The sequence below is a fragment of the Ascidia mentula genome, chromosome 5 (genome assembly GCF_947561715.1).
Source record: "Ascidia mentula chromosome 5, kaAscMent1.1, whole genome shotgun sequence".
In the NCBI taxonomy this organism is placed as follows: Eukaryota; Metazoa; Chordata; class Ascidiacea; order Phlebobranchia; family Ascidiidae; genus Ascidia; species Ascidia mentula.
This window is the reverse complement of record NC_138570.1, coordinates 10,554,408-10,578,430: the sequence shown is the minus strand read 5'-3', so window position 1 is coordinate 10,578,430 and position 24,023 is coordinate 10,554,408. Positions and strand designations below refer to the sequence as shown.

The 24,023-nt window shown below is 40.0% G+C and overlaps 3 protein-coding genes across 3 annotated transcripts; 1 reads left to right on the top strand and 2 right to left on the bottom strand.

Annotated features, from left to right (window-relative positions):
• Positions 1–96: 96 nt before the first annotated feature.
• Positions 97–2,722, bottom strand: LOC145901769 (bcl-2-related ovarian killer protein-like). Its single transcript, XM_082989543.1, has 4 exons — positions 1,937–2,722; positions 1,392–1,600; positions 1,240–1,332; positions 97–548 (listed from the first exon to the last, which is right to left on the bottom strand). Exons 1-4 carry the CDS (start codon positions 2,226–2,228, stop codon positions 384–386), a joined length of 759 nt encoding a protein of 252 aa, XP_082845669.1. The 5' UTR covers positions 2,229–2,722; the 3' UTR covers positions 97–383.
• Positions 2,723–2,942: 220 nt separating this feature from the next.
• Positions 2,943–5,462, bottom strand: LOC145902893 (chordin-like protein 1). The gene is made up of 7 exons (XM_082990981.1): positions 5,396–5,462; positions 5,110–5,219; positions 4,732–5,025; positions 3,916–4,248; positions 3,462–3,762; positions 3,244–3,351; positions 2,943–3,109 (listed from the first exon to the last, which is right to left on the bottom strand). Exons 1-7 carry the CDS (start codon positions 5,460–5,462, stop codon positions 2,943–2,945), a joined length of 1,380 nt encoding a protein of 459 aa, XP_082847107.1.
• Positions 5,463–9,985: 4,523 nt separating this feature from the next.
• LOC145902558 (fibronectin type-III domain-containing protein 3A-like) lies at positions 9,986–22,668 on the top strand. The gene is made up of 22 exons (XM_082990578.1): positions 9,986–10,176; positions 10,282–10,357; positions 10,432–10,670; positions 10,784–10,859; positions 11,696–12,118; positions 12,296–12,345; positions 12,413–12,582; positions 12,648–12,707; positions 12,934–13,072; positions 13,593–13,771; positions 14,088–14,334; positions 14,481–14,619; positions 14,777–14,908; positions 15,263–15,421; positions 15,947–16,137; positions 16,387–16,500; positions 17,244–17,393; positions 18,448–18,785; positions 19,083–19,289; positions 19,564–19,730; positions 20,373–20,500; positions 20,737–22,668. Exons 1-22 carry the CDS (start codon positions 10,042–10,044, stop codon positions 21,214–21,216), a joined length of 3,999 nt encoding a protein of 1,332 aa, XP_082846704.1. The 5' UTR covers positions 9,986–10,041; the 3' UTR covers positions 21,217–22,668.
• Positions 22,669–24,023: the final 1,355 nt, after the last annotated feature.

The window sequence follows — 24,023 nt, the reverse complement described above, 5'->3', positions numbered from 1 at the left end:
TGAGAAATATTTGTTGAAGACACAAGAAAAATGACCTATGTCGGTGACCACAAGCACCATAAAGTTAATGTGTTTTGTAATAAAAGCAGATTTATATTGTCCTTTATTAATAACAATCATCAGTTTCATATTTTTTTTCTGGTGTGATTCTTGTGATAAGCAAACACCAACGCGAAATATTCCTCTAGCAGTCTATTTTATTTCATTTTGGAAGGTAAAGGCAACATGGCAAAAAACTGGTATCACAAAAACAAAACATATCTTGTGACATTTAACACGAAATGCTGCTTTTGTCGTACAAATAGTTGACATTTAAAACAGTTTTCATTTTTCCACTTGTTGCAAACTTATAACTTGCAGTGTTGGAAAGAAGGAAAAAGTAGTTAGAAAAAAAAGTTTTCGCAATCGCGCATAAAAATAAATCCAAGAATGGTTACAGCGGTTGTACTCAAAATCGGCAAGATATATTTCGATGGAACTATGGTGAATTCATAACGAATCTTGTCACGACAAGTTCTGTCTGGTGTAAAATGTTTTGCGAGATTTGCCTGAAAAAAATAAAAATAATGCTCTTTATTTGACATGTAGCACTTGTTTTTCCTCAAGGCAAAGTCGTTCGCACACTTTTCGCCCCTTTCGGCTGTAATTTTATACAACTTAAACATTGTTTGCAGTTAGTGAAATTTATGAGTAGTTTGGGGCAATTATTTGAATGATTAAACAGAAAATGTGAATTGTGAAGTTCTGTCAGATGTCACCTATGCAGCTCCTTTAGGTGTGAGAACAATAAACATAAGATCGTGAACTGTTGGGTTTGCGGGTCTTATGGTTGTAACTTATTTGAGGCGCAAAACTACTTTTGTTAAAAGACATCTCACCATCACACTAACAGGGTAAATTGTGGCATTGTGCAACGTTTTGTCTTTTTTATTAGCCTGGGATTAATTGTTACGTTTTAGAATTTGCTGTGAAAGTAATAGACAGCGGATAGACATTAACAGAGATACCAGATCTTAAATCACCATTTTTTTCTTTTCCCACATATAATTAGATCATATATTTTTGCCATTTGAATGCATGACGTCTTAGGCCGACATTTACAAAATGCATGAGAGTCTTATAGGCCGACATTTACAAAATAACCGCCGTTTCCTATTAATTACCAGCGCATCATGTTCAACGAAATCACAGTCATATTATTATAACCGCGGTGGCGTTACTGCTGTGCATTAAACTTACCCAACCACCATTTAAAACCACCCAGTCAACAAGCGTGTGTTTCATATACTCGCTTGAGACCTTAATCACGCTCTCCACAAGTTCTGGGTGGCCCTGTACATAAAAAAATAGCAACAGCTCAGAAAAAGAATTACTGTTACACATCCTCATACCTGTGTAACGCAGTCAACAGCCATTGCACCTGCAACGCAGAACAACGCTAGTAATCTTCCCCATGTGTAACAATGCTGGTGCCCACCCATGATGTGGGTGCCAAGCCGATAAAACAAACGTCTGAGCGATTCCTCGGACAAACATCGCGTTCCAACGTTTTTGTAAACACTTGCATAGACTTTCGGAAAGAATTTCTCGAAATCGCATCCTGCAATACAGGGAAATCAAGTAAGGTTCACTACAGGTGGATCGGGGGAAAAGTTCGAAGATTTAAAGCAAGATCGGAAGACTTCCTTTGAACCAGCTTGGAAACTTGTTGCAGAAAGTAAAGTTAAGTGAAAAACAGATTTTACCAACATTTTCCTTATTTCTGTAATTTGCCGCAGGCGCAAAAAAGTATATTTCAAATTGTTTGGAAGACGAAAATTTACCATGAAAAAGTTTAGAAATGCGGGTATGATAAAGCGATTTACAGCTAAACGGGAAAAAGTTTGTATCGAGTCTGATTCAGCACTTTCATTAACAAGACAATGTGTCAGCTCACCCAAGTTGAGAATCCGATTTGACAGAGCGTGATCGTTGGCCGGCTTGAGATGCGTCATGTGCACCTGGCGCTCGTATCCGCTACGTTTCAGACGATAACACACGTAATCCCTGCAAAGGCCCTCAGCCAGCAAACAAGCCTCTTCGTTGTCCGCCGGAACAAAAACAGAATCATCTCCCAACTGCATTGTGGAATCGCATAGTTCAGCACCGAGCTTCTCCTTGTCCGACATACCAGAGGTACGACGACTATTATACCCAACGAGACATGAAAAGGAACAGGAGCGTGACATGATTTGCCTTCAGAAGCACTTCATGAGCGTAGTTCCTGTGTCTTAACTTTCCTCCCTTTGCAACAACAAGCCTGCCTGTATACCAACTATGTACGTGTGTTTCGAACATTAGAATATTTTGACCCTGCGAGTACCCTTACTTCGGAACGAATTAGATTACGTGAAGAAAATGAAACACAAAACAACTCAACCATGAAATTACAAAGTACCTTTATTCATATTTACAAAAAATCTTTATCAACAACTGTTACAGTTTAGTGCTGCTTTGGCCACGTCAGCGAAGTAATGTTACTGCAATGCAAATGACACTTAACCTTTTCTGACAGGGGGGCTACTTCCACAACGTCATTAGTACGTGTGCCGTCTTGCAGCTTAATCGTGCCACTGTGAATTCACCACAGAACCATGACGTTTATCCGCTTTGCAAAATAACCGCAAAATTTCAACGAAAAAAAGAAAACACTTAGCCAGAGCTGCATATATGCCTCCAGTCGTCTCGCCGCACATGAATACACAATAAGCACTCGGGCACCTATAGCGAGCCGGTTTTATTACGTGTCACTCACGTCGCTTGCGTCATACCATGAGTGGGTAACGACATATACCACGCCCGGCCCGTGCTTATTAGTTCTTTCAAATCTTTTTGATGAGCGGCACAACCCAGCTCACGTCGACCTTACGTTGATTTGGAGCTGATCCATCTCGCTTCTCTTGTTACGTTTGTTGCGCTTGCGTGGTTTCAGTTATCTGCTTGTTATCACATTCTTCAGGGTTTGGCTTAAGTCGCAAAGCCTGCAGGATTTTTCGCAATCTCAAGGCGCAAATTCGTCGACAACGCTTGTTCCACAAGCCTTCTTTCCTTTGAAAAGCGCGTAGGTGTTCTGTAATAACCAAACAACGCACGATAGGAAGTGTAAAATGTGATACATTTTCATAGTATTCTAATTTAACTACAGTGCAATAAACTAAATATATTGTCGAAAACCCGAAAATAAAATAAGGCTGTAATGCTCACGTTCATTGCTATACCCTGCGAACTGGAACGAACCAATAGCTTGTTTTTCGGCTGCAAATTTTTCGTAAATGTTTCTCCTCAGCGTAAGTACCTCCCTTAGTTTTTGGTCTACACAATAAGCAAAAGTTAATTGAAAACGAATGAGAACGTTTGCTCCACACGAAAAGTAAATGTAGGCTGGACAACCGGGCCACAAATTAAAAACTAGTTAATTATACCTTCGTGTAACGACCAGTTGTAGACCCGAATGGAAGAAGTCAGGTTGACTGCAAGTACGTAATTAAATTGCGTTGTTGCGTTGGGTGCAGTTTGCGAACTGGTGACGTCATGTTTGGTAACAAAGTGGTAAACAGACACGCACAGAGTTTTGTTGCGAGTTTTCTCCTTCTGCAATGATGTGATGGTTTTGGTTGCAATGCATTCGGCACAACAACGATTTGCCAACAAACGTGTTTCTTGGCAATTTTCGGCTGGTTTGAGTTCGGGACATTTTGGAATTCTGCATTTTGCTTCGCCATTCTGTAACAAATAATATTTAGTATGTAAGATTTCTAAACGCTATGTACCCATGAGATATATTATTGTTTAATTTCACATCTATAAATTCGGCCACTTTCAATAGTTCTTTTCTGCTGATTACATGGGCATCACTCCACATGTATGTTGTCTTACCACACACTTGCATTCCACGCACAAATTTACGTCTGTGCGTGGTAGATCTGCTTTCCACATTCCATCGTTTTTGTATTGTTTTCCGTCAAATGTACAAGAATCGTCATGATTTACGTCGTTGGTCGGCAAACGACGCACAAAGGGCATTTGAGCTGCTTGGTTTGGAATTTGCGAGATAGCTGATGTTTTTTCCGAGCTACCTTTCCTTGCAAGAACTGGAAAGTTAGACAAAATTGAACCACATGGAGGACAACAATCGTCATCGGTGAATGGTTGTTGAACGCAAGAATTTGGTGTAGGACAAATTTTTGTTCGACAATACGTTTCACCTTTCTGTGAATACAAAGAAGAACGGTTGACATTTGTCTCAATTTTGTATATAAGTTATAAAAATAACATACACAATATGTTACTGAGATGTAAAATCTTCAAAAAAAAGTCAATGGTTCGAAAGACTGATCTGTGGAAAAATTTCCTAAAATTTACGAATATGTGAGACTTGACTCTCTACGATCGGTAAACATTAACTGCATGGTTACTATAAGTTTGTAGTGATATAGTGTTGTGCAACCTGAAAAGCTGGATGGTCGAGTATACGCAGTGTAGAAAAGAGTCAGATAGTTTTGCTAATAACTTACTAAATCGTGGGTTTTTCGATTCTTAAATGTTAATCATTGCATTGAATCCGTTTTATGGAAAAATCCAAAATGTCATGCAATTTAAAAATGTTCATGTATTTTTGGTTCATGCCTAAGTGATATGAAGATAACCCTGATTATATCAACCGTTCAAACTTAACGAAAAATTTGGTCTTACCACGCATGCACATTGAGTGCATACACTTCTGTCGGGCGAAATCTGCTTGATATTGCCCCCAGAAAATGTATCGCCATGTTGATGATAAACTCCATTGCCAAAACAGACAGTGGGTTTATGTTTGCTGTTACCCCTGCCTGTCGTATACCGCGACCAATCACGTTGGATTGGCAGCATATCATTGTTAAATGTCAATGATTTAGACTGTGAGTTGGCTGCGTTTACTCCCGAAAATTCAAAAGTAGCTGCAGCGTTTAATTGGTCTATTTCGCATCTTCTGCATTCCACCTTACCCTAATAAACACAAAACAGAAAGCATAAATTGGAACGTTTTTTATTGTAAGTTTAAAGCATTGATTTTCAGATTTTTACACTTACATTTCGACATTTACACGACAAGCACGCTGGTGTTGATACACCTGTTGGTCTTTGAGTCCACATTTCTCCATTTCTTCGAACAAAACCACTCATCTCGCATGATAGGTCAACTGCAAATATATACACTAACCTGAATATCACAGGTTTGTAAACAGGATTTGTATTTCTACGAAAATCGGATCAATAAAAGGTTAAGACTTAATTGTACTGTGTTATAGGTCTGATACCGATGCAAATTGCTCTACTCGTAAGTTAGGCCTATATATAGGCTATTCATTTATTTCACCTGGTAAAGTACTGGATAAACCATAGTACGCCGTTGAAAAAACTATAATTAGACCTACTGTCCTCATTTTCTAAATATTTTTTTCAAACCTACAGCTTCAATTCCAATTGAACCTTCAGAGCTACACAGGTAAAATATAAACTTTAGCTGCTAGGAAATTTTATTAAATAAAGACCCCAACCGGCAAACAAAAATACTGTTCTGGTTTGCGGACGCATTGAAACTGCAGATTATCAAAGCTTCTATTGTTAGTTGTGTAAGCTCAGATAAATTGGCGACCGTTTGGTGCAACCGTGTAAGGATTTATCAAGTGCTGCAATCAAGTAAAGTATTTCGGTGATTGCAAACAAAACGATTTGCCAGGTCCTGGCGACATTGCTCCTATTGTGTGCGATGCCCTATACCTTTTTGTAGAGAGATGTCTACACGGTCTCAATTATCAAACACTTTGGTTTTTTTATCACTACAAAAAGGAAAGATGTTTAGTGAGCTGAATAAGTTTATCTATATAGGCCACACGTAAATTATAAACAATATACGCAACACTGTCGAATATACCTACAACTCTAATAGTAATAAAAGCACCTTGAATGATTAAATGCAACTTTACGGTCCGCAAATAAACGCCTTATTTTATGAGGTAAAAGCAAATGCAAATTGTGAAACTTGTGGTTGCCAGATTGACCTATTAAAGCCAAATTTCACTAATCCGGCCTTTGTGAAAGAGTTTATTAGCGTTAAAAAAGGTATTTTATTTGGCCTTTTTTTGAAATAATTTACATAAATGTCGATAAAAATTTAGCATAACCTTGTTTTTTTTCAGTACTGTCATCATTGGATGGTAGTATTTTGGCATACATATACCTAGTAGTCAATATACGCTGTGAATAGTGGCGATACTGTGATAAATGGTTGGCCTACATACGTTCTTTTTTGAACGCTTCTCCTGCGTAACCTGCATCATTAATAATGTTATGAATTTTTTTGGCCTTTTTTAGAAAATTTGCTCTGATTGGCTTGTTTTTCTGAAGTTTGACTTCAAGCAATTATTATAGTCTGGTAACAATTTACCCTGGTAGGTTGTTTGGAAATCAATAATCAAATGTGCCCAGTGTGTCTTGCGTGACACGTATCGAAACAGTCATATATTACAGAGCAGGTTCCCGTCTGCAGACATGCGCGCGAATGTTACATGACTTGTCAGTCGATAATGTTCAATAATTTTCAAAAATCATTTCACATTTGTTTGGTGTGTGGTTATCTAATTTATCGAAATATCTCAGTTTTCAGTAAATTTTGAAACGAATCACTGCTTCTGCCACTTCAAGCGTGATGGAGATGTTTTTACCAGGATGGTGACGACTTGCGTTTGTTTTTGAAGAGGTTGGTTCTGCAGCGTGCAGCTACGTGCAGAATAAGCGTATTGGTTGAGAAAGTACTCAAGACTAAAAATAATCATAGATATGTAGCAAGTTGAGTTCACCTTTGTGCAGAAAAAAAGTGTGCATTGCATGTAGAATGGCTTTAAATAGATGATAAAACATATAACCTACAAACACGATGTGCAAAATTAAAATTAGTTGGTTGACAAGCAAAGCGGCAAGTTCAAATATGTGTGGGTTCGGTTTAATGTTTGACAACATGTCAAACAATAGTTTGGTATTCTGCAATAACTTTTATTATGGAATAACAGTATTCAAAAATGATTCATCAAATTCAGTTACATGTGAAAAAAGTTTAGGCTAATGATATTTTGTGTTAAATTTTTTTAATTTCAATGGTTGAAAAATTACGTGGAAAGTTAAATGTGGTCGCAAAAGACATATTTCCTGCAAATACTAACTTTTATTTCTTGCAGAACATGGCTTCCATAAGCATTTTGTGGTTGAAAATGTAAAAAGTGAGTGGAGCTGCTATGCAGCATTACACTTTCGTTGTAAAAAAAACAATTTCTTGTTGATATTCTTACAAAAAATAGGATATTGTTATGAATTTTTTTTACATTTACTACATATACTTGTAGTAATGGGTGGAAGTGAGTGTGATCAAATGTTGAAATGTTTCAACAACTCTTTAGATTTATTATATGCGCAAAAGAGCCATAATAATCAATGAGAGCTGCAGACAAGGTGTATACATGTACTGTTTTGACCTGTAAGGTCTCATCAGTGCAGCTGTTGATGTGGCACTGTGCTAGCTGGTAGACTAGAAGGCACACAGATTTCCACTTTGTGGTACCTTTCGGTCAATCGTCGATATGTTGGGTACCAAACTAGGTAACAATCAACACAGACGAACCTTTAGATTTAAATATTAAGAAAATAATGATCTTCGGTTGGTCTAACATAAAAGTAATAGCATAAACAGCATTTAAGCAGAAAGCATTCAATTGAGTGCCTGGTTTACAGTCTCTTGAATAGTTTTAAATTTGTACAGGACTTGTGTAGTAAAGGCAGATTAACTTAAACTTGCTAACCACTTGGCCACAAGTCATTATTTTTTTTTAAAAGACAAAAACTAACCGAAACCAGTCTGCAGAATGCCAGTCTTAGCTAAGCAGTTCGCACCCAATGATCGTTCGGTTTCCGGCGTGGTCGGCGTTGCTTGCAAAGTTGACACGCTCATCTCTAGCGGTTAACTTAGCGAAGTAGTTTGACTGGCAATCTTAGACACCACCGGTTTGCTGTTCCTCCCCCGCCCGTCTGTGTTGAATGTTGGTTAAAAGCGTATTGTTAATGGCTGAGGATGAAAATCATCCAAATAGTTTTAGATGATATTAACGCGGGGACGGGGTAACTACCTGGAAAATTTAGATTCTGGTCAAGCAGTGTCAACAGTACTGTCATAAAACAAGTAATAAGTTTTTTTATGAGTCTCCCATTTGGCTTGATTCAATTATGTTATCAAAAACAAGCGACGAAGGCTAGACTACGGCTGTGTTGTGTGTTTTGGCAAATTACTAGTTTGTTTGCATGTTCAGAAAATAAATTTTCCGCCGCGGGTGGTTTGCCGAACTGCTGGCTAAGACCAGAAATAGTTCGCGGTTGCGTCACAAAATTTTCTTTTCACAAGCCAGTTCGTCGTGCGAATTGTTGACATTTGTCATTTTGTTTTTAAACAGGTTTAAAGATTCCCAGGTTGGGGGACTGATATAGGTCGCTTTCGTTTGATTACAAACAAACAGATACGTAAAAGGCAGTTTGGCCTTGGAAATATCGATTGACAGGTCGCGTGAGTTCGTCGCCTTTAGTCTACCAGCATATGACGTCAACGTGCCATTGACACAGGTCGGTTTAATTTTTCATGAGAACGGCTTGGCGACATGTGGTACAACGTACCGTTTCAAAAAACTCTCAATATTAGTTCCATTTCAACGCCAGCTTTATTTGATCTTTGGCGTCGAATGGGTTTGTCTCGTTAATAGTAGACCGTCTTCCATGAACCGGTTCGTTCATCACAACCCTGCAAAGGGCACTTTGATTTGCATGCTAGATTTCGTGTAGTGGAATAGGGCCAAGTAGCTAGCTTATGTAAATGAAAGTAGGAAGTTTATGAGAAATTTCTGCAATGTTTCGTATAGTTAAACAACAGCAGATGACAACCTGTGTAATTCATTGTACAAAATATCTGTTATGTGCGGAATTATTGAGTAATCGACGCTTCGAGAACTTCAGTGCATCCGTGCATGGCACGTTAAATGTAGGTCATACGTCACTCCGGTCATCCGTTCACACCTGAACCACAAGCAAGCAGTCACGATTTTACTGAGTGCCCACTTGGCTTTTTTGACTTAACCTAGTGTATTGGCCAGATTGCCGTAGTCTTTGTGATTGGCACTGGGTGTATACGAAAGATTATTCCATCCTGTGCGCATTGTAATGCTGTGCGAATCATTTCCGGTGTTTTTTCTAATGCATTTACGCACCGATTCTTTGTGCATTTGTTCGGCGAAACACAGACTGTTTGCAGCCTGGAAAAAATTAGCTTGTGTTAGTTACATGTGGCCTGTTTAATTGGTATGCTTTTTAGACTAAAACGAAAGTTCCACATAATGTATTCTGTTGGTCAATAGCCAAGTTTGAGAACCTTCTCAGCGGGTGGCCACCCCAAAAGCGCAGCGCGTTATGTGGCTTCACTTTCTGGCCGTGAATGTGAAAGCATTGAGAGAGACCTGTTGATAAACGCTGTAAGTGAATAACAGGCAAATGTACACACACATGTAGGCCTACTGCCTTTGAATCAGGTCTCGCGGTCCCACGCGGCGCATTGGCATTCTTCTTTTTGAGGTAAAGATCACAAAATGGTGAGAAAATATTTTGCGGTTATTTCCGTGGTTTGCCGATAGCGTATGTTTATTAGATTTACCATTAACATATAGTTTAATATTTGTGCGAAATAAAGCACTTAAGCATGCCTAACAATTGAGGTGCATGCTTGCCAATTTATATTAAGTGAGGTAATTTTAGTCCAGTTAGGTTGGTGCCATTTGTGTGGGCAGGAAGTTTTGCCTTTGGGGCATATGAGGTAAAGATGCGAGCACAACGTTTGTGTTGATTATGCCAACTTCTAATGGTGTTCAAACACAGGATAATGTACTTGGTAGGAAGTTGAAACTTGTTTCCATGTAATTGAACTAAGGCGTTGTCATGATGGTTTTTCTCCCACAAGATGCTGGAATGGTTAGCGGTTCCCAAGTTGAAGAACTGCATGATCAGCAAGGAATACAGGAACCCCAGATGCATGGTTTGGATCATATGCAGATGCAGTTTCCTCCACAATCGGTATGAAATATCTGTTTAATCATTTTTTAATTTTATTGATTTTGTATGTAAAGTCTTGTTGTAATGATGCAAAAAACTGAAAGCTCTTTTTTATGTGAATTGTAGAATATGATTGTGGTGCAAGTCAATCCTGGAGAGATATTTACTATAAAAGAAGAGGACACCTTCCAAACTTATCATGGTACATGTGGTTTATAATCTTTATATCATCAAATGTATAAAAACACAACTGTAACATTAATAAATTTAATGCAGGCCCAGCACATGTGCCAATGTATTACAATAATGGTGCCATTCCAACGATTGATATTCCAGCTGGTCATTTTTCACAAGTGATAGAAGAAAATGGTGTTCGAAAAGTGGTTGTATTACCTAATACTGGAGCACCATCATTTGAAAGTCCAGGCACTATTTTGGCCCACCAGCATTATCCAAACTTACCCTACCATGGTTTTTTACCTCCAGTACATGGTTTTATGCCTTCTCCAGTACCGGTAAATTAATTTTTTTTTTCAACTTTTGAGCTTTGTTCTTTTTTCTGAGTTCTTCATTAGTGCTAAATGTATGTCTTCCCGACTGTTTTCCAAACAAAACTTAATATGTTTAGATGGTGTCACCTCCACCAGATGGAGGCATGCAGTTTGTTGCCCCAACAACATATTATCATGAGAAAAATCATCCAGGTAAAGAAAAATGCTGTTTTAAGTTAATGCCATATCTGTTACCCAAGACTGCACAGTTTCTTGAGGTTGTGTGAAGGCTTTATGTAGGAGCAGACCATTTGAATGTTAATGATTAACCTGCCAACTCAAAATTGTTAATGATTGCAGATGAGAACTTTAGTTCAGTGCTTCAGTTCTGCCACCAGTGCAGCCTTTGTAATTGTGAGGCTGGTTTTCAACTGACACAGAGTTTGTCACCACTGGAAGGTAACGGAAGGATGAAACATTTTTTGGCTTGTAATTTGATATGTGATTACAGCTATAGTGGGAGAGTTTAGCACAGTGTAGAACATTTAGTAACGAGATACCACTTTTATAAGCAACAAGGTTTAACAGTGGGTACTCTATAGATGCACTGTGTGTTTTGACAGCTGGGCTTTCATAACATTTTATGTATGAAGTATGCATATATTTGTTACGTCAACTGGTAATGAACATTGTGCGTGGTGAAATTAAGGGCATCTGAAGTGGCTTTTTTAATGTTCGGTGAAGCATCATAAACCATTGTACCACACAAGCGAGGCAGTTTCAGACTTAACATTTGAAATGAATGCAGTGTGTAGTATTTGTGTGCCAGTTAGACAAAACTTATGTTACAGACCTTCAGGTGTGTGGTGTAGCTTAAAAAAAGCAGTGTAAGTGATAGAAAATGCTCTATTGTAGATTTTCAGAAAGATTGTTGGACATTTGTATGTGAATTTAGTTTTTTTTTACTGCTTGTGGTGATTTTCTAATATATATTGTGTTTATCTGGTTGCAACATATGCTATGAACATTATACTGTTTTTGTTGTACAGGTATGTCTGATTCCTCCCTCAGCACACCCAACCACAGCACACATTCCAACAACTATATGGCTATGCACCCTTCAGGTTCACCACAAGCTTGCAACATTGCTGCAAATGAAAGAGTGGCCAAAATATTGCAGGAAAGCAAACATAAGACTCAACCACCTCCTCCTGATTCGTCGTCTCTCACATCTTCACCCTCCTCTTCTTCATCATTTGCATCCCAAAGCGCAAGCCCAGAGTCGCATCAATTGCAATTTCCACATGGACCTCCGAGTAACTCCATGGTGAATATTATGTCTGAACAACTGGCTCAACACCATATTGTGCCATTTTTTAACCCGGCGCCACCCATCCAACTTGGGGAAAGGAGAAAGGCATCTAATGACAAATCAACTCCCAATGATAACAAACGATCTACAAACTTGGAAGGTAGGCATTGATATACAAATAATATTTTTTGCAGTTTTTTGTGTGGGTATAACTACAAATTAGCACATCTGTTGTTTTGTTGCACATAAAAATAGTACACTTCACATTATAAAAGTTTTCAATAGCAAGAATACCATGTTTAAGTTTATCTTTTTTTATTTGTTTTATTTTGTTAAGATGGATGTGCAACACTGTCTGAACTTCTAAGCAGTATATCAAAACCGGAGGTTGGTATAAATATGATGATTGTTATGTTGTATGGAGTTGTAAACTCCAAGTTTTGTTGTGTCGCAGGTTTTGGATCTTAAGCCAAAAAGAGTTCACTTGGTGTGGCCATCTATTACCACACAAAACCAAAAGGTTACAGATGAGCTGAAAAGCTCCTTTGATTGTGATGTTCTCACTTTTGAACTAAAGCTTTCTTGCCAGAAGAAAAACCCAGGAAAATTTGAGGTTGTTTACAGGTAAGTTGTAAAAGCTGCAGTGATAACTGACCAATTTAGTATATTAATGTTGTTTTCATCTTCAGTGGAAAAGAACGGTATCATGAATTAACTGACCTGAGGCCTGCAACAGAATATTGTGCAAAGTAAGTTGTGTGAATTGTTATGTTCCACATTGTCATCTGATGACAATTACTGGAAGGACAAACTTATCTTATTGCACTCTGTCACATTATTCTGTACATTGCTCTTATTTCATGTGACAGCCTATTTCCTTTTAACTATGAACAGCATACATTAAAAGATATGTACACATATGCCTATTTCCAAGATTGCACCATATGAATGTTATCCTTGTTTTGTTGTTGCCAGAGTGCTGGCAATTTGTGAATCTCATAGGGGACAACCCTCAGAGTTGTTAACATTCCACACTCCAAGTTGTGAACCCGAACCACCTGCTTCACCCAAGCTTGCCAGTCGTACTAAAAATGCAATGCTATTAAAATGGGCGGTGAGTGAATGACGTGGGTGCATTTGATGTCGCATTGTATAAAAAAGTTATGTGTACCTTATTAGTCGCTATGAACTGTGAGTCAGCTATCATGCATAAGGCAGTCCTTGCTCCTCTGCTTTTCACTATAAGAAGAATCACCCATTGATTTCCAAACTAGGGTGTGTGGCTAGTTGTTTGTAATCAACAAAGTCATCACTTGCAAAAGATGTGTTTGTGTCACGCGACAGCCTGTGTGGCAGGAAATGAACATTGCTACTCAAGTGTTTCCTAAATTGAATGTCTGTGCGTCATTTCAGACATAAAAGCTGCATATTTATTTGATTCCAACACAACACTTGTTTTGCCTTGATTGGAAATGTATGTTATGAACTGCACAGCATTTACAGTTAAAACTATGTACAAAAATCGTAATAGTTTGTCCAACATTAAAAAGGAATCCACACACTTTTTGTTTTTTGTGCAAATTGTATATCTGTCACACCTTGTTCTACCAGCATGACATTGTTTTCTTATGTAGGCACCGATGGATAATGGTGAAAAAATTGTAAAGTACCACCTAGAATGGGATGAAGGCAACCATGGGGGAGGGTTTCAAATGATCTTCAGCAGTTCACAAAAACAATACAAAGTCACCAAACTAATTCCTGCTCATTCATATAAATTCAGACTTGCAGCTGAGAATAAGATTGGGACAAGGTAGTGTGTTTTTAGTTTTGTTTCTTTCTAATCTAGGAAAAAACATAACTGACAGAAGAATAACTTAAGTGAATGAGCAACTTTATAACACCGTGGACTAATACTCACAATTCCCAGTGTAAACATATGCTGGGGATATTTTAACGCGTTGTTCCAACATGTGCATTTAATTCATCGAAATTGTGGAGAAAAAAGATTGCCGTCGTCTGTCGTGGCGTGCTTAGCGCGTGCCACGTCTGCTAGTTGTGCACCCGGCGCCACTGACATTTGCCAGAAGTGCTTTTAACGACGTTGGATCGTTCTATTTCCATCGCAGCCGCTGGAGTGCGGAAGTTTCTTATCAGACCGCGGGAACAGTTCCTGGATGTCCCGATGCCCCACGACTCGCTAAAGCCTCAGTGAAAAGCCTTTCTTTAGAGTGGCTAAAGGCCTGCGGTGACGTAACATCTTACACGTTGGAGATGGACGAAGCAACCGGTTACGGATTTCGTCCAATCTACAACGGTCTGGACACCAAGTTTACGGTTAAGGGCCTTTCTCGAAGCTCCCACTACAAGTTTCGGGTGCGATATTTGTTAACAGAACCGTAGATGAAACAGTAGCACATCTTAAACCTTATTTATTTTTAATGTCTCACAAACTTCATTTGAAAGCATAATGGTCCCATTTAAAATCCCCAGACATTTTTTATAGCTTTCTATATATTTAGTTGTGTTGCAACAACAATGAGGGCAAAAGTAAGTGGAGTCAAGTCATCTCATATTTAACTTATCCTGACAAGCCCCAGCCACCAGGAAAACCGAAGGTCAAGGGTAGCACCCATGCCAAGTTTTTCAGGCTTACATGGGGTAAGTCTATTCCAATAATTTGTTATTGGGCTCATATAACCCGGGTGTTTGTTAAAAATGCTATCCAGTTTACTTAAATGTGTTGATATTTATTTGCACTTTGTGTCAATAACTTTACCACCCAACAAGCTGTTGTTTAACTTTTAAATCATATCAGATGCCCCGAGAGACAACGGGGGTGCTGAAGTTCTCTTCTACACAATGGAAATGTCCCATGAACGAAATCGTCCAATGAAAGTGGTTTATACTGGATCTGATCAGGAATGTTTAGTTGAAGACGTTGAGCCAGGTTTGTCAACCATGGAAGTTTGTCCACAAATGCTGTGTGATGTCTTCTGACAATTTTGGTTACTTATATTTTGTTTTTGGACTATCAGTGATTGTTTCTGTCAAACAGATGTAATATATACTGTATTGTGTTAAAGTAATTTCTTTCAAAATTTTGATGTATTCTACATTTGGTTAGTAGTGTTTAAGGTAGAAACACAGTTTGCTAAAAGTCAATGCAAATCTTGTGGTAAATTTTATCTAAAATGTACCCATGCTCTTTAGTGTGTATTGTTATAAATGTACGACATCAGCACGTCTTTGTGGCTTAAGTTTCACCCTCCCCATGTTATGGAACGTTTTATGCTTGTACCAGGCCACACATACAGACTTCGAGTGTTTTGTTCAACCAACGGCGGGGCAAGCCACCCCTCCGAAGTTGTCATGGTGACTACTCCTCCAGTAATACCCGGTGCCTGTGACGCCCCGATGATAGCCCTCCGACCAAAGCCAACATGTCTCACTATCAAGTGGGGTGAGTGGTACAAAATCGCGCTGTTTAAACTTCTCGTTCGTCCCGTGTTCATCTCCGGGTTTAACCACAAAACTTTGGCTTCTTGAAGCCATTCCGCTGTTTGCACTTCAATCCTGAATCGCGTTCTACGCTCCAGTTACCACAGTCAACCTCAAAAATGTGCTCATTGATAAGCGCATAGTTTTTCGTTATGTTTGTCATTGAATGATTTGCGCCTCCACTTGGCTTGGGCAATCTTGGAAATTGCCACTTGAGGTGCAGATACCCCAAATGTACAACGCTTTAGCATTCCCAATTACAATAACCGGTATGTACAAGGGTCATACATACAGGATCAAGACTATTTTAAATTTAGATTGCTAATATCCGTATAACAGAGTTTTGAGCTGCGTTCCAGTTCATCATGAATAAAAGGCACTTATCCTCTGCGCGGAGGTTATTGAGTTTCGGTGATATACGCATTTCTGGGAAATTTATTTTCGGTCGTGCGCATGATTGTGATCACGCATTCTTTCGGTGTTGCAGATCCGCCACATTATGCTGGTGGCACGACCGTCTCCTATTACGAAGTCAGCTGTGTAGCCCACGGCGATGCCGGCATGGAAGGGGCAGCACCGAACATTGCATGCAAAGGCACCGAACAGGAATGTAGCATCGGATCGCTCAAACCAGGCACCCAGTACGACTTCCGAGTGCGGCCTACCAACAAAGTGGGGGTAGGTGTATCAACATTGGGCGAAAAAGTTCAAAGCGCCGATGTTTGTTATTGCGCCGTACCAGAGTCCCCGAGCGAGCCGACGTTTATGTGATTAACATGCTGTCGGGCGAGGCGCGGCGCGACGACCGATATATGTGACTTGTCTGCGGTGGCATGTCTGTATGTCGTCAAGCCCGGACGCCGCGACGGAGAAAAGCGACTTCTCTCCAGACTAAGGATAACATTCTTTTTGTCCGCGTGTCTACAGATCGCTCCATGGTCGGAACCACTAACGGCTTTGACAAGTGCTGGAACACCAGAGAAAGTTGAAACCCCAGTGGTTACTGTTCTTTCTGCAACTTCAGTACATCTGCAATGGCAGGTACAGTGTTTTGTTTGTTATGCAGCCACAATTGAAATCTGCTGTACAATGCTCATCCAAGGGTTAACAGACAGAGCATTGTACAGCAGATTTCAATTGTGGCTGTATATCCAAGGGTTAACAGACAATTTTTTTCAACAAGAAACAGGAAAACATGCCGCAATAAACTTGAACAACGGAATCTTCTTTTAGGCGATTCTGACATAATGCGCACCTTTAAACCGCCGGTTGGCACAATGCTGTCTCCATATTTGTGTGTGTCGCGGAGAGTAATAGCCACATGGAAGCTTCAAGACTTCCTTTAAACGCGTGACAAGCCTCGCTTAGGCTAAAACACTGTGACGCAGGTGTTTTGAAAAAGCCACCGAACCGAACACCTGTATATAATGCGTTTGTTTGGTAGGATATTAAACCACTTGGGATACATTTTTTATTTCTCTGTTGCGGGGTAAATTTCCATCGGCTTTTACACAATTATGCGCAGACGTGAGCGTGCCCCGATAATCACGCCAGTGACGTCAAACCAATGATTTTATTTTTGGCGTCTTTCGCAATCCAGCGTCATTGCTCAGTGTAATTCCGAGCAATTTCGACAATAAGCAAAAACATTCCGCCCTCCCTGTTTCATCTTCCATTTAGCGGTTTATTTTGTCGGTTCGAACCGACTGTTCCGTTATAAATGGCGAAGCTGTGAGTCACGACGCAGCGGGAGCTCGATCTGAATGTTGACGTTCGCTTTGCAGAAACCGAGTGACAACGGCGCAGAGATCATCGGATATAGAATTCAGTGGGGCTCGGCGGAAAATCCGATGTCGGTTGTAACTATTGGCCCACTACTCTCCCACCACCTCCATTGCCTTACACCAAACACAACCTACTTATTCACAGTCCAGGTAAAGCAGGGGTTCTGTATGTGTCCTGAAATTAATTGGTAAATTTGTAACCAATCCGCTGATTGTATTGTTTACAAAAACTTGTTTATGCTTGAGTGGTTCGTGACTAGATTATGCGAGGATTGGTTGCTATTGTTTTTAAACCACGCTTGCAATACAAGAGATTGGAGCGGTGAATGATTCAGCCCGGCCTGTTGTTGCGGTGGCTTCTCACTGTTCCTTTGTCTCGGTATTCTGTTTTCTCTCGGTGAAAGTAATCTATGGTTTCCCGTGGTTTGGTTTCTGTGTAAAGTTCGTCTGTACCTTTGGTATAACCAGATACGCCGCAGCTTAAAATGAAAAGCTCGTTACCCAAAACCAATCACAACTGTTATGATTGTGGGAAACGTCACTTTGCAATATGGCGTTGAATGGTGTTTGACGGGTTAGCTCCTTCAACAGGGCTGAAATTATCATGCTTTTGGTGTCAGATGTCATTTCTCATTTAATAACGTGTATGTAAATCTGGTTTCCCTTTCGGATTCTGCGGAAGGATGTTCTCTCTTCAATGTTTAATTTGGCTACATGGCTCGGGTCGCAATTTTATTAGGTCGGGTCAATGAGTATTTTTAGAGCGTAAGAACAACGAAAATGTATTTTTAGAAAGACTGCGTGACTTAAATTGTTTTAGATTATTACGTAAATCAATGCGTCATAAAACAATATCAGTACAGATCCATTTTCTGGATTGTTATGATGAGTTTTCACATGACGATTTTCTCCCGTCTCGGCCAGTTCACTTGGGACGCTGTAGTTATTTGACATTTCGTGCTTAAATATGCGAATATTCAACATACGTCTTGGCCGTTTAAATTACCAAAAAAATGGAACCAATAAACGGAAATAATAGTATAGTAGCCTCTATAATTTTGAAAACTGTGTAATTTGAGTGTGAGCCCATTTTCCACATTTTTTTCATATGTTGTTGCTACTGATACTTGTGTAACGCGAAATGTACTACAGTATGTAGTTTTACTCTGCCACTCATATTTCAAAAAATCAATACGCGACATAGGCGGTGAACATCGTTGGTCAGGGTGTCGTATCGGATGTTGGAACTGTGTCCACGCCTCCGTCATGCCCCCAACGCGTGACCAATCTTCGTCATATTGTCACGGAATCTGGACAGGACGAAGAAACGCGCGATGTCCAGTCGGGACCTGCTGTCCAGTGGGATGTTCCTAACGACAACGGATGCGCAATAACGGGATACACGGTCCACGTTGCCGAACAACGGCATCGGGCTCAGAAGGAAGCTGATGAGGATGACGTTGGTGAGGATGTGGTTTGCGAGGTTGACCCCGACTCCACTGTTTATTGTTTGGACGACTTGAAGGCCGACACACGGTACAGGTACGAAAGAGCAGGTTTTGTCAGGAATCATTGCATAATATGTAACTATATTAACACGGTACTATATATAACAAGGTAAACAATGAAAAATTTAAGCTCCAATCAGTAAGTATTTTATTACACATTATTCCTGTTAAGTACTGTTAAAGGACAACAAACTTATTTAGGGACATGTCTAGTCATGTTTCTGTCATAGCATTTTCGCCAACACGCCCAACTTAAAAAAGTGCAAGCAATACAGTCCGAAATATTGGCCACCACACCCACCCCAACACTTACATGTTTTTGTCGTTCCAGCATCAAAGTGTGTGCGGTGAACTCAATCGGGTGCGGAAGTTTTAGTGAAGCGATCCAGCTGCAAACCAGACCCCTTCCACCCGACGCGCCGACCCTTTCGTGCGTCCAAACCACCTCCAATTCGCTCAAACTGAAGTGGGGAGAGGGCAAGAACAACCTGGGCAACAGCGTGCAATATCTTCTGCAGATGCGTGACAAGAATGGAAGGTAGCAGGTGTTACGTTTATAGTTTGCACACCTTGTGTGGAATTTGCTTTATTCTTATTCAGTACACTATTGAGCTATGGAGGTCCTCAGCATTATCTTATCGATTACATCAAAGTTGCTGCCATGGTATATTTTCATTAAAACTGGAAAAATCAGTTTAAGTTTTCGCTGTTCTTTCGATCCATGGTTATTAGACATGCCTTGGTAATAAAATAAAACCTCAGGCACTCCTGAACAAAAACAGCCAAAGTTTCAAATCGCTTGTTTGTCACAGGTTCGTGACAGTTTACCGCGGTTCAAGTTGCACTCACAGAATCCATCGACTAAACGAAGACACAACATGCCGCTTCCGGATCAACGCCAGTAACAGCGAGGGTGAAGGACAGTTCTCGTCAGAATTCGCCGCCACCACCTCCATTCAGATGCCACCAAATATTGAAGGTACTTTAATTAGGTGCAAACGTAATGTCCCCGGAGTTGTTGCAACACAAACGTCCGGTTCTGCATATTGCTTCATCAACACGTTGTTTGGTGTTTGTTACAAAGGATGTGTTGTAACATTAACGTTGCTGCGAAATGCTTAGTTGTACCTTTGCTCTGTAAAGTCCGGTTTGTGACCTTTGTTCATGTGGTTAAAGGTCGAGGGTTCATAGGTCAGATCTCTTGTACAAGGCTTCTGCCTCATGCGGCTGTTTTGTTGTAAACATATTGTCCTTACAAACCAACGCATTTTGAGCAAAAAAACAATGTTTGACCTTTTACAGGATTTGTCGATGACGCGTACTGGTTTTATAACGCTTATATGGCAGTCGATAATATTGATCTATACATTGTACTCGATCGTTGGAACAACGCCTCTTGTCATTGTCGGGCTAAACATACATTGTGTTTCTAAAAACGACACTTGTTGTACAACAACGTTTTGACCAATAGGCCAGATTTGATTTTGACATCTTTGACAGATTTGACCGTTAAATAACAAACAACGTTGTTAAATGTTCTCCATTGATTCATATGATTTGAATTTTATACACACGTATGACCTATACTGAACCCGTCTTGATCTTTAATATTGCATTTCAGCTCCTTCTGTCACTGCTGTTCAGTCAACTTCGTGTGAAATTAGTTGGCAGAAAGTGGATGCCGTGAAAGGTCACTTGATACAATACAGGCTTTCTCTAGAGGACGTCAACGATCCGACAACCAAGATGGTAAGTTTATGTATTTACACCGAAACCTTCCATTTCAACAACATGATGTATTCCCAAAATGTTTCCCTATTTATCAATTCAGCAAATGACGACATCGTTGTTCCCAACACTTTATTTCACACCAATGCTTGTGAAATTATGCACTTTCCAAGCATCGACCTGCGCTGATAACTGCAGCAGCCCGATACCGCTGCGCATATTCAAGCCTACGTTTTTAACCTCGTTCAATCATTCAGGAGCAAACGTGCGAGAGCTGCCGGTACTTGCTGGATCGTCTCACACCAGACACCGAATATCGATTGCGAGTGGCGTCGGTCAGGCTTTACCGCGGCACGCACACCACATCCCAGAACCCCTGCAACGATACATCGTCCAATTCAAGCGAAGATGGCGACGACTCACCCAATGTGAGCGTTCTGCAGGCAACATTCAGCCCGGGAACGATTTTCCGCACACCGGAAGGCGAGATTGTAGACGGAACCCCGCGTCTCACGCCGCGCGCAGAAGAAATCCCCGATACTGATGTAGCGGCTACGGTTGATCAGCGACGCGTGACCGTCGCGGGCGAGCAGCTCGCTCAGCGGCCGCCGGAGTTTTCAGTGGTTGCCACGTCGGAGTCAATATCGGAAAACAAGCTCTCGGCAATCTGGCTGGCATTTTACCTTTTAGCTGCAATATTGATGTCCTTTGCCGCGCAAGTTGTTCTCGTCAAGTAGCTGCAACTTGGAACCCACGATCGGCTTTAGTGCCAAACTGTACACCCATTTACTGCCCAGCACAGTCCCTTTACAGTTTCATTAAACGCAAAAGATGGATTTTGACATAGAAACCATGATATTTTACCAACGTGTGTGTTCAGAGTATATTTTAAACAGTTTCCCAGAGATATCTATTGCCATTGTTGTTGTTTTTGTTTTCATGTATTTCTTGCTTGCCACAGTCGAACAGGCTAATGTTCAATTTCCACAGAACTTAAGCACCTGGAAATGCCGAAAAAGTCATTTGTTCCTTTTATGCGCTTTAAATTCTACTGTCTCGCCATTGTACCAACTCGTTGCTTAGTTCGACTGATCGTGCCGACGACCAAATGATGTTTGTCATATCCTGGCAAAATAAAGACTATCGTACCGAAATGTTCGTGTATATTGCATCTTTTACTTGTAAATGTACCCCTAAGTATGCCTTTTTCCGTCTGTGGGTCACAAGCCCATCGATAACTTGTATTTCAGCATAAAAATCGCCTGTAACAACTTTGCTTTTACGAGGTAAGCGCGTCACTGTATGTATTCAAGCTAATGTAGCGATAGTTAGACTCCATGTGGTGCTAAACTATATACTACGTTCGTTGTTTTATCTTATCGTGCGCGGTGTCTACGTTAAAGCACCCTTGTTTCTCACACACTCTGCCATTTGCCACTACTTTATCTGCCCCCACCTTCCACTAGGTGTCATCTTTCCGCATTGGCGCGTTTCTGTACAATATTGTCCGTTGCTTACCGCTGCATTGGTCTGCTAGCCTTAGCTTTTCGCATGTAAGTGGTCGATGTAGCATCTAAAGAAAATGCCACTTTCTGTTTTATACGAACTCCTGGTCATTCTAACTGTTGTGCAATGGGACGCCCCCGGCGACCCCTACCTACCTATAATATGGCCTTCGGACATTCACGTTTCTTACTATGTAGTAGAACAGCTTTTATAGTGTTAAGTCGGTGTGTTTTGTGTTTGCCTTTGAAAAGTGCTGGTTTCACCAGAACATTTTATGCGACAAGTTGGTCATGGATATTTGTATTATATTTCGAGTGCAATAGATAGCATTATAGAAATGGGATTCACCGCAATTTTGAAAACACGCTTTTGTCGAGTTGTAGCATAAATGGATTGCGCAAGGATGCTTGTGTTGTTAGCCGTGTGATAAACTGGTGAAACTGTCAAAAGCTTACACAGTTGACACCTTGTCCATTTTTCCAACGTGCCACCAAATTTTCGGATTGCATCTCATCCTGTACATTTGTTTAACGGCGTGTTTTGGTTTCAAACGAACGTTTCCTCGTTACTTTCTTTCCGTCACGCTGTTCGCCCCCACCTGCTTCGTAGCTTACATGCGTTTTTCGACATATTACCCTCTACTGATAACGTAATAATTGAAACATATAAATATATTGCTGGCAAACGCACTTTGATTTTGTGATAGTGAGTGGTTTTCCATCCTAGCTTTTTGAGAAAATGCTTCAAATTAAGACAGATATCTTTGCGGCTTGCGATTAAATTTGTTTCAATCTAAATGTTAGACCCCAAAAAAGTTAAGTTATGTTTTGATGTAAATGTTTGCACCAACTGCTGGTCTGAATAATAGATACATCCATTTGAGTTTTAACCATTTCTGAATTTATTAAAACTTATTTGAGTTATCAGTAAAAGCATGATTGACGCATCATTCAAAAATATCTTGGAAAACATTTCAAAATTTGATTATGGGGGAAACATGTCAAATTCTGAAAGCACACCATTTTTATGGTTTGTTTGGTGTCTCAACAAACATTCCACTCCCGCATTTCCATCATACATCTCTTCCTTTAGGAGGGCCTGTTTTTTCTTTTAAAAAAAAATAATATCCCCCCCAAGTACACTAAAAAAAATACTAAAATATCCCCTCTTTTAACCTAGATCAGGGGTGCACAACTCGAACAGTGACGAGAGGCATTTTTAATGTACACTATCATCTATCGAAACGGTTGCCAACCGGAGGTAAATTTACCTACAAACCTCCTTGTAAACAAGAATTTTGCAACTTTACACCGTGTAGTTTTTGAACGGTTATGGTTTGGCAAAACATTTAGTTATTTTTACATTACTTGTTCGCTTCGCTGCAGTGGTTTTAAGTTTGATACAAATTTTTTTCGGGTATGTATTTTAAACTTCTTTTTGCTTCTACAACTATTTGCAAAATTAGTATGATGAAACATGTGGGTAAATTAGTCTTCAAAGGCTACCAGGGGGTAAATTGAAAAAAAAAGGTTAGAAACCTATGATCTGTCGCGTGCCAAACATTTGTGTTTTTTCAAAAAACTTTTTTAGGGGTGTAAATAACCCTATAGTGTCTGAGAGATATTTAACAGTGCCTCGATAGCTTGAGCGCGAATTGAGCCTCTTCGATTGTTAAATCTGCTTCTGCCACGTTCTATAAAGCATCCCGAACTAGGATATCTTCCCGAATAATTGTATTCATTTCTGTTATCTGCTTCATTACGACGGTACATTACAACTTTCAATACAAAGTTGCTAGAATTTCAGCGAATCGAATGGCGAAGGCTAGACCGAATTTACGGGTAAAAACTGGTCTGTTTAACGCTCTCCATTATGAGAGCTGATTGGTCAATAATGTCACGCAATATCACGAGCCGCTTGAAGTAATATAATACGAGAACATAAAATACAGAATATTGTCAGCCAGGACATGTGACGTATGTTACAGGGGCGAGGTCTTGAAACCTGTTTGCACAGAAGCTTGATTGAACTTTGTTGG

Coding starts and splice junctions, on each gene's coding strand:
- LOC145902558 (XM_082990578.1), top strand. CDS start 10,042: ATGATGGTTTTTCTCCCACAAGATGCTGGAATGGTTAGCGGTTCCCAA. Junction 13,073..13,592: donor CAATGCTATTAAAATGGGCG/GTGAGTGAATGA, acceptor TTTCTTATGTAG/GCACCGATGGATAATGGTGA. Junction 16,138..16,386: donor GGCCTACCAACAAAGTGGGG/GTAGGTGTATCA, acceptor GCGTGTCTACAG/ATCGCTCCATGGTCGGAACC.
- LOC145901769 (XM_082989543.1), bottom strand. CDS start 2,228: ATGTCACGCTCCTGTTCCTTTTCATGTCTCGTTGGGTATAATAGTCGT. Junction 1,601..1,936: donor AAATCGGATTCTCAACTTGG/GTGAGCTGACAC, acceptor CCTGTATTGCAG/GATGCGATTTCGAGAAATTC. Junction 549..1,239: donor TGGTTTTAAATGGTGGTTGG/GTAAGTTTAATG, acceptor TATTTTTTTCAG/GCAAATCTCGCAAAACATTT.
- LOC145902893 (XM_082990981.1), bottom strand. CDS start 5,462: ATGAGGACAGTAGGTCTAATTATAGTTTTTTCAACGGCGTACTATGGT. Junction 5,220..5,395: donor TTTATCCAGTACTTTACCAG/GTGAAATAAATG, acceptor ATATATTTGCAG/TTGACCTATCATGCGAGATG. Junction 3,763..3,915: donor GCGTGGAATGCAAGTGTGTG/GTAAGACAACAT, acceptor TATTTGTTACAG/AATGGCGAAGCAAAATGCAG.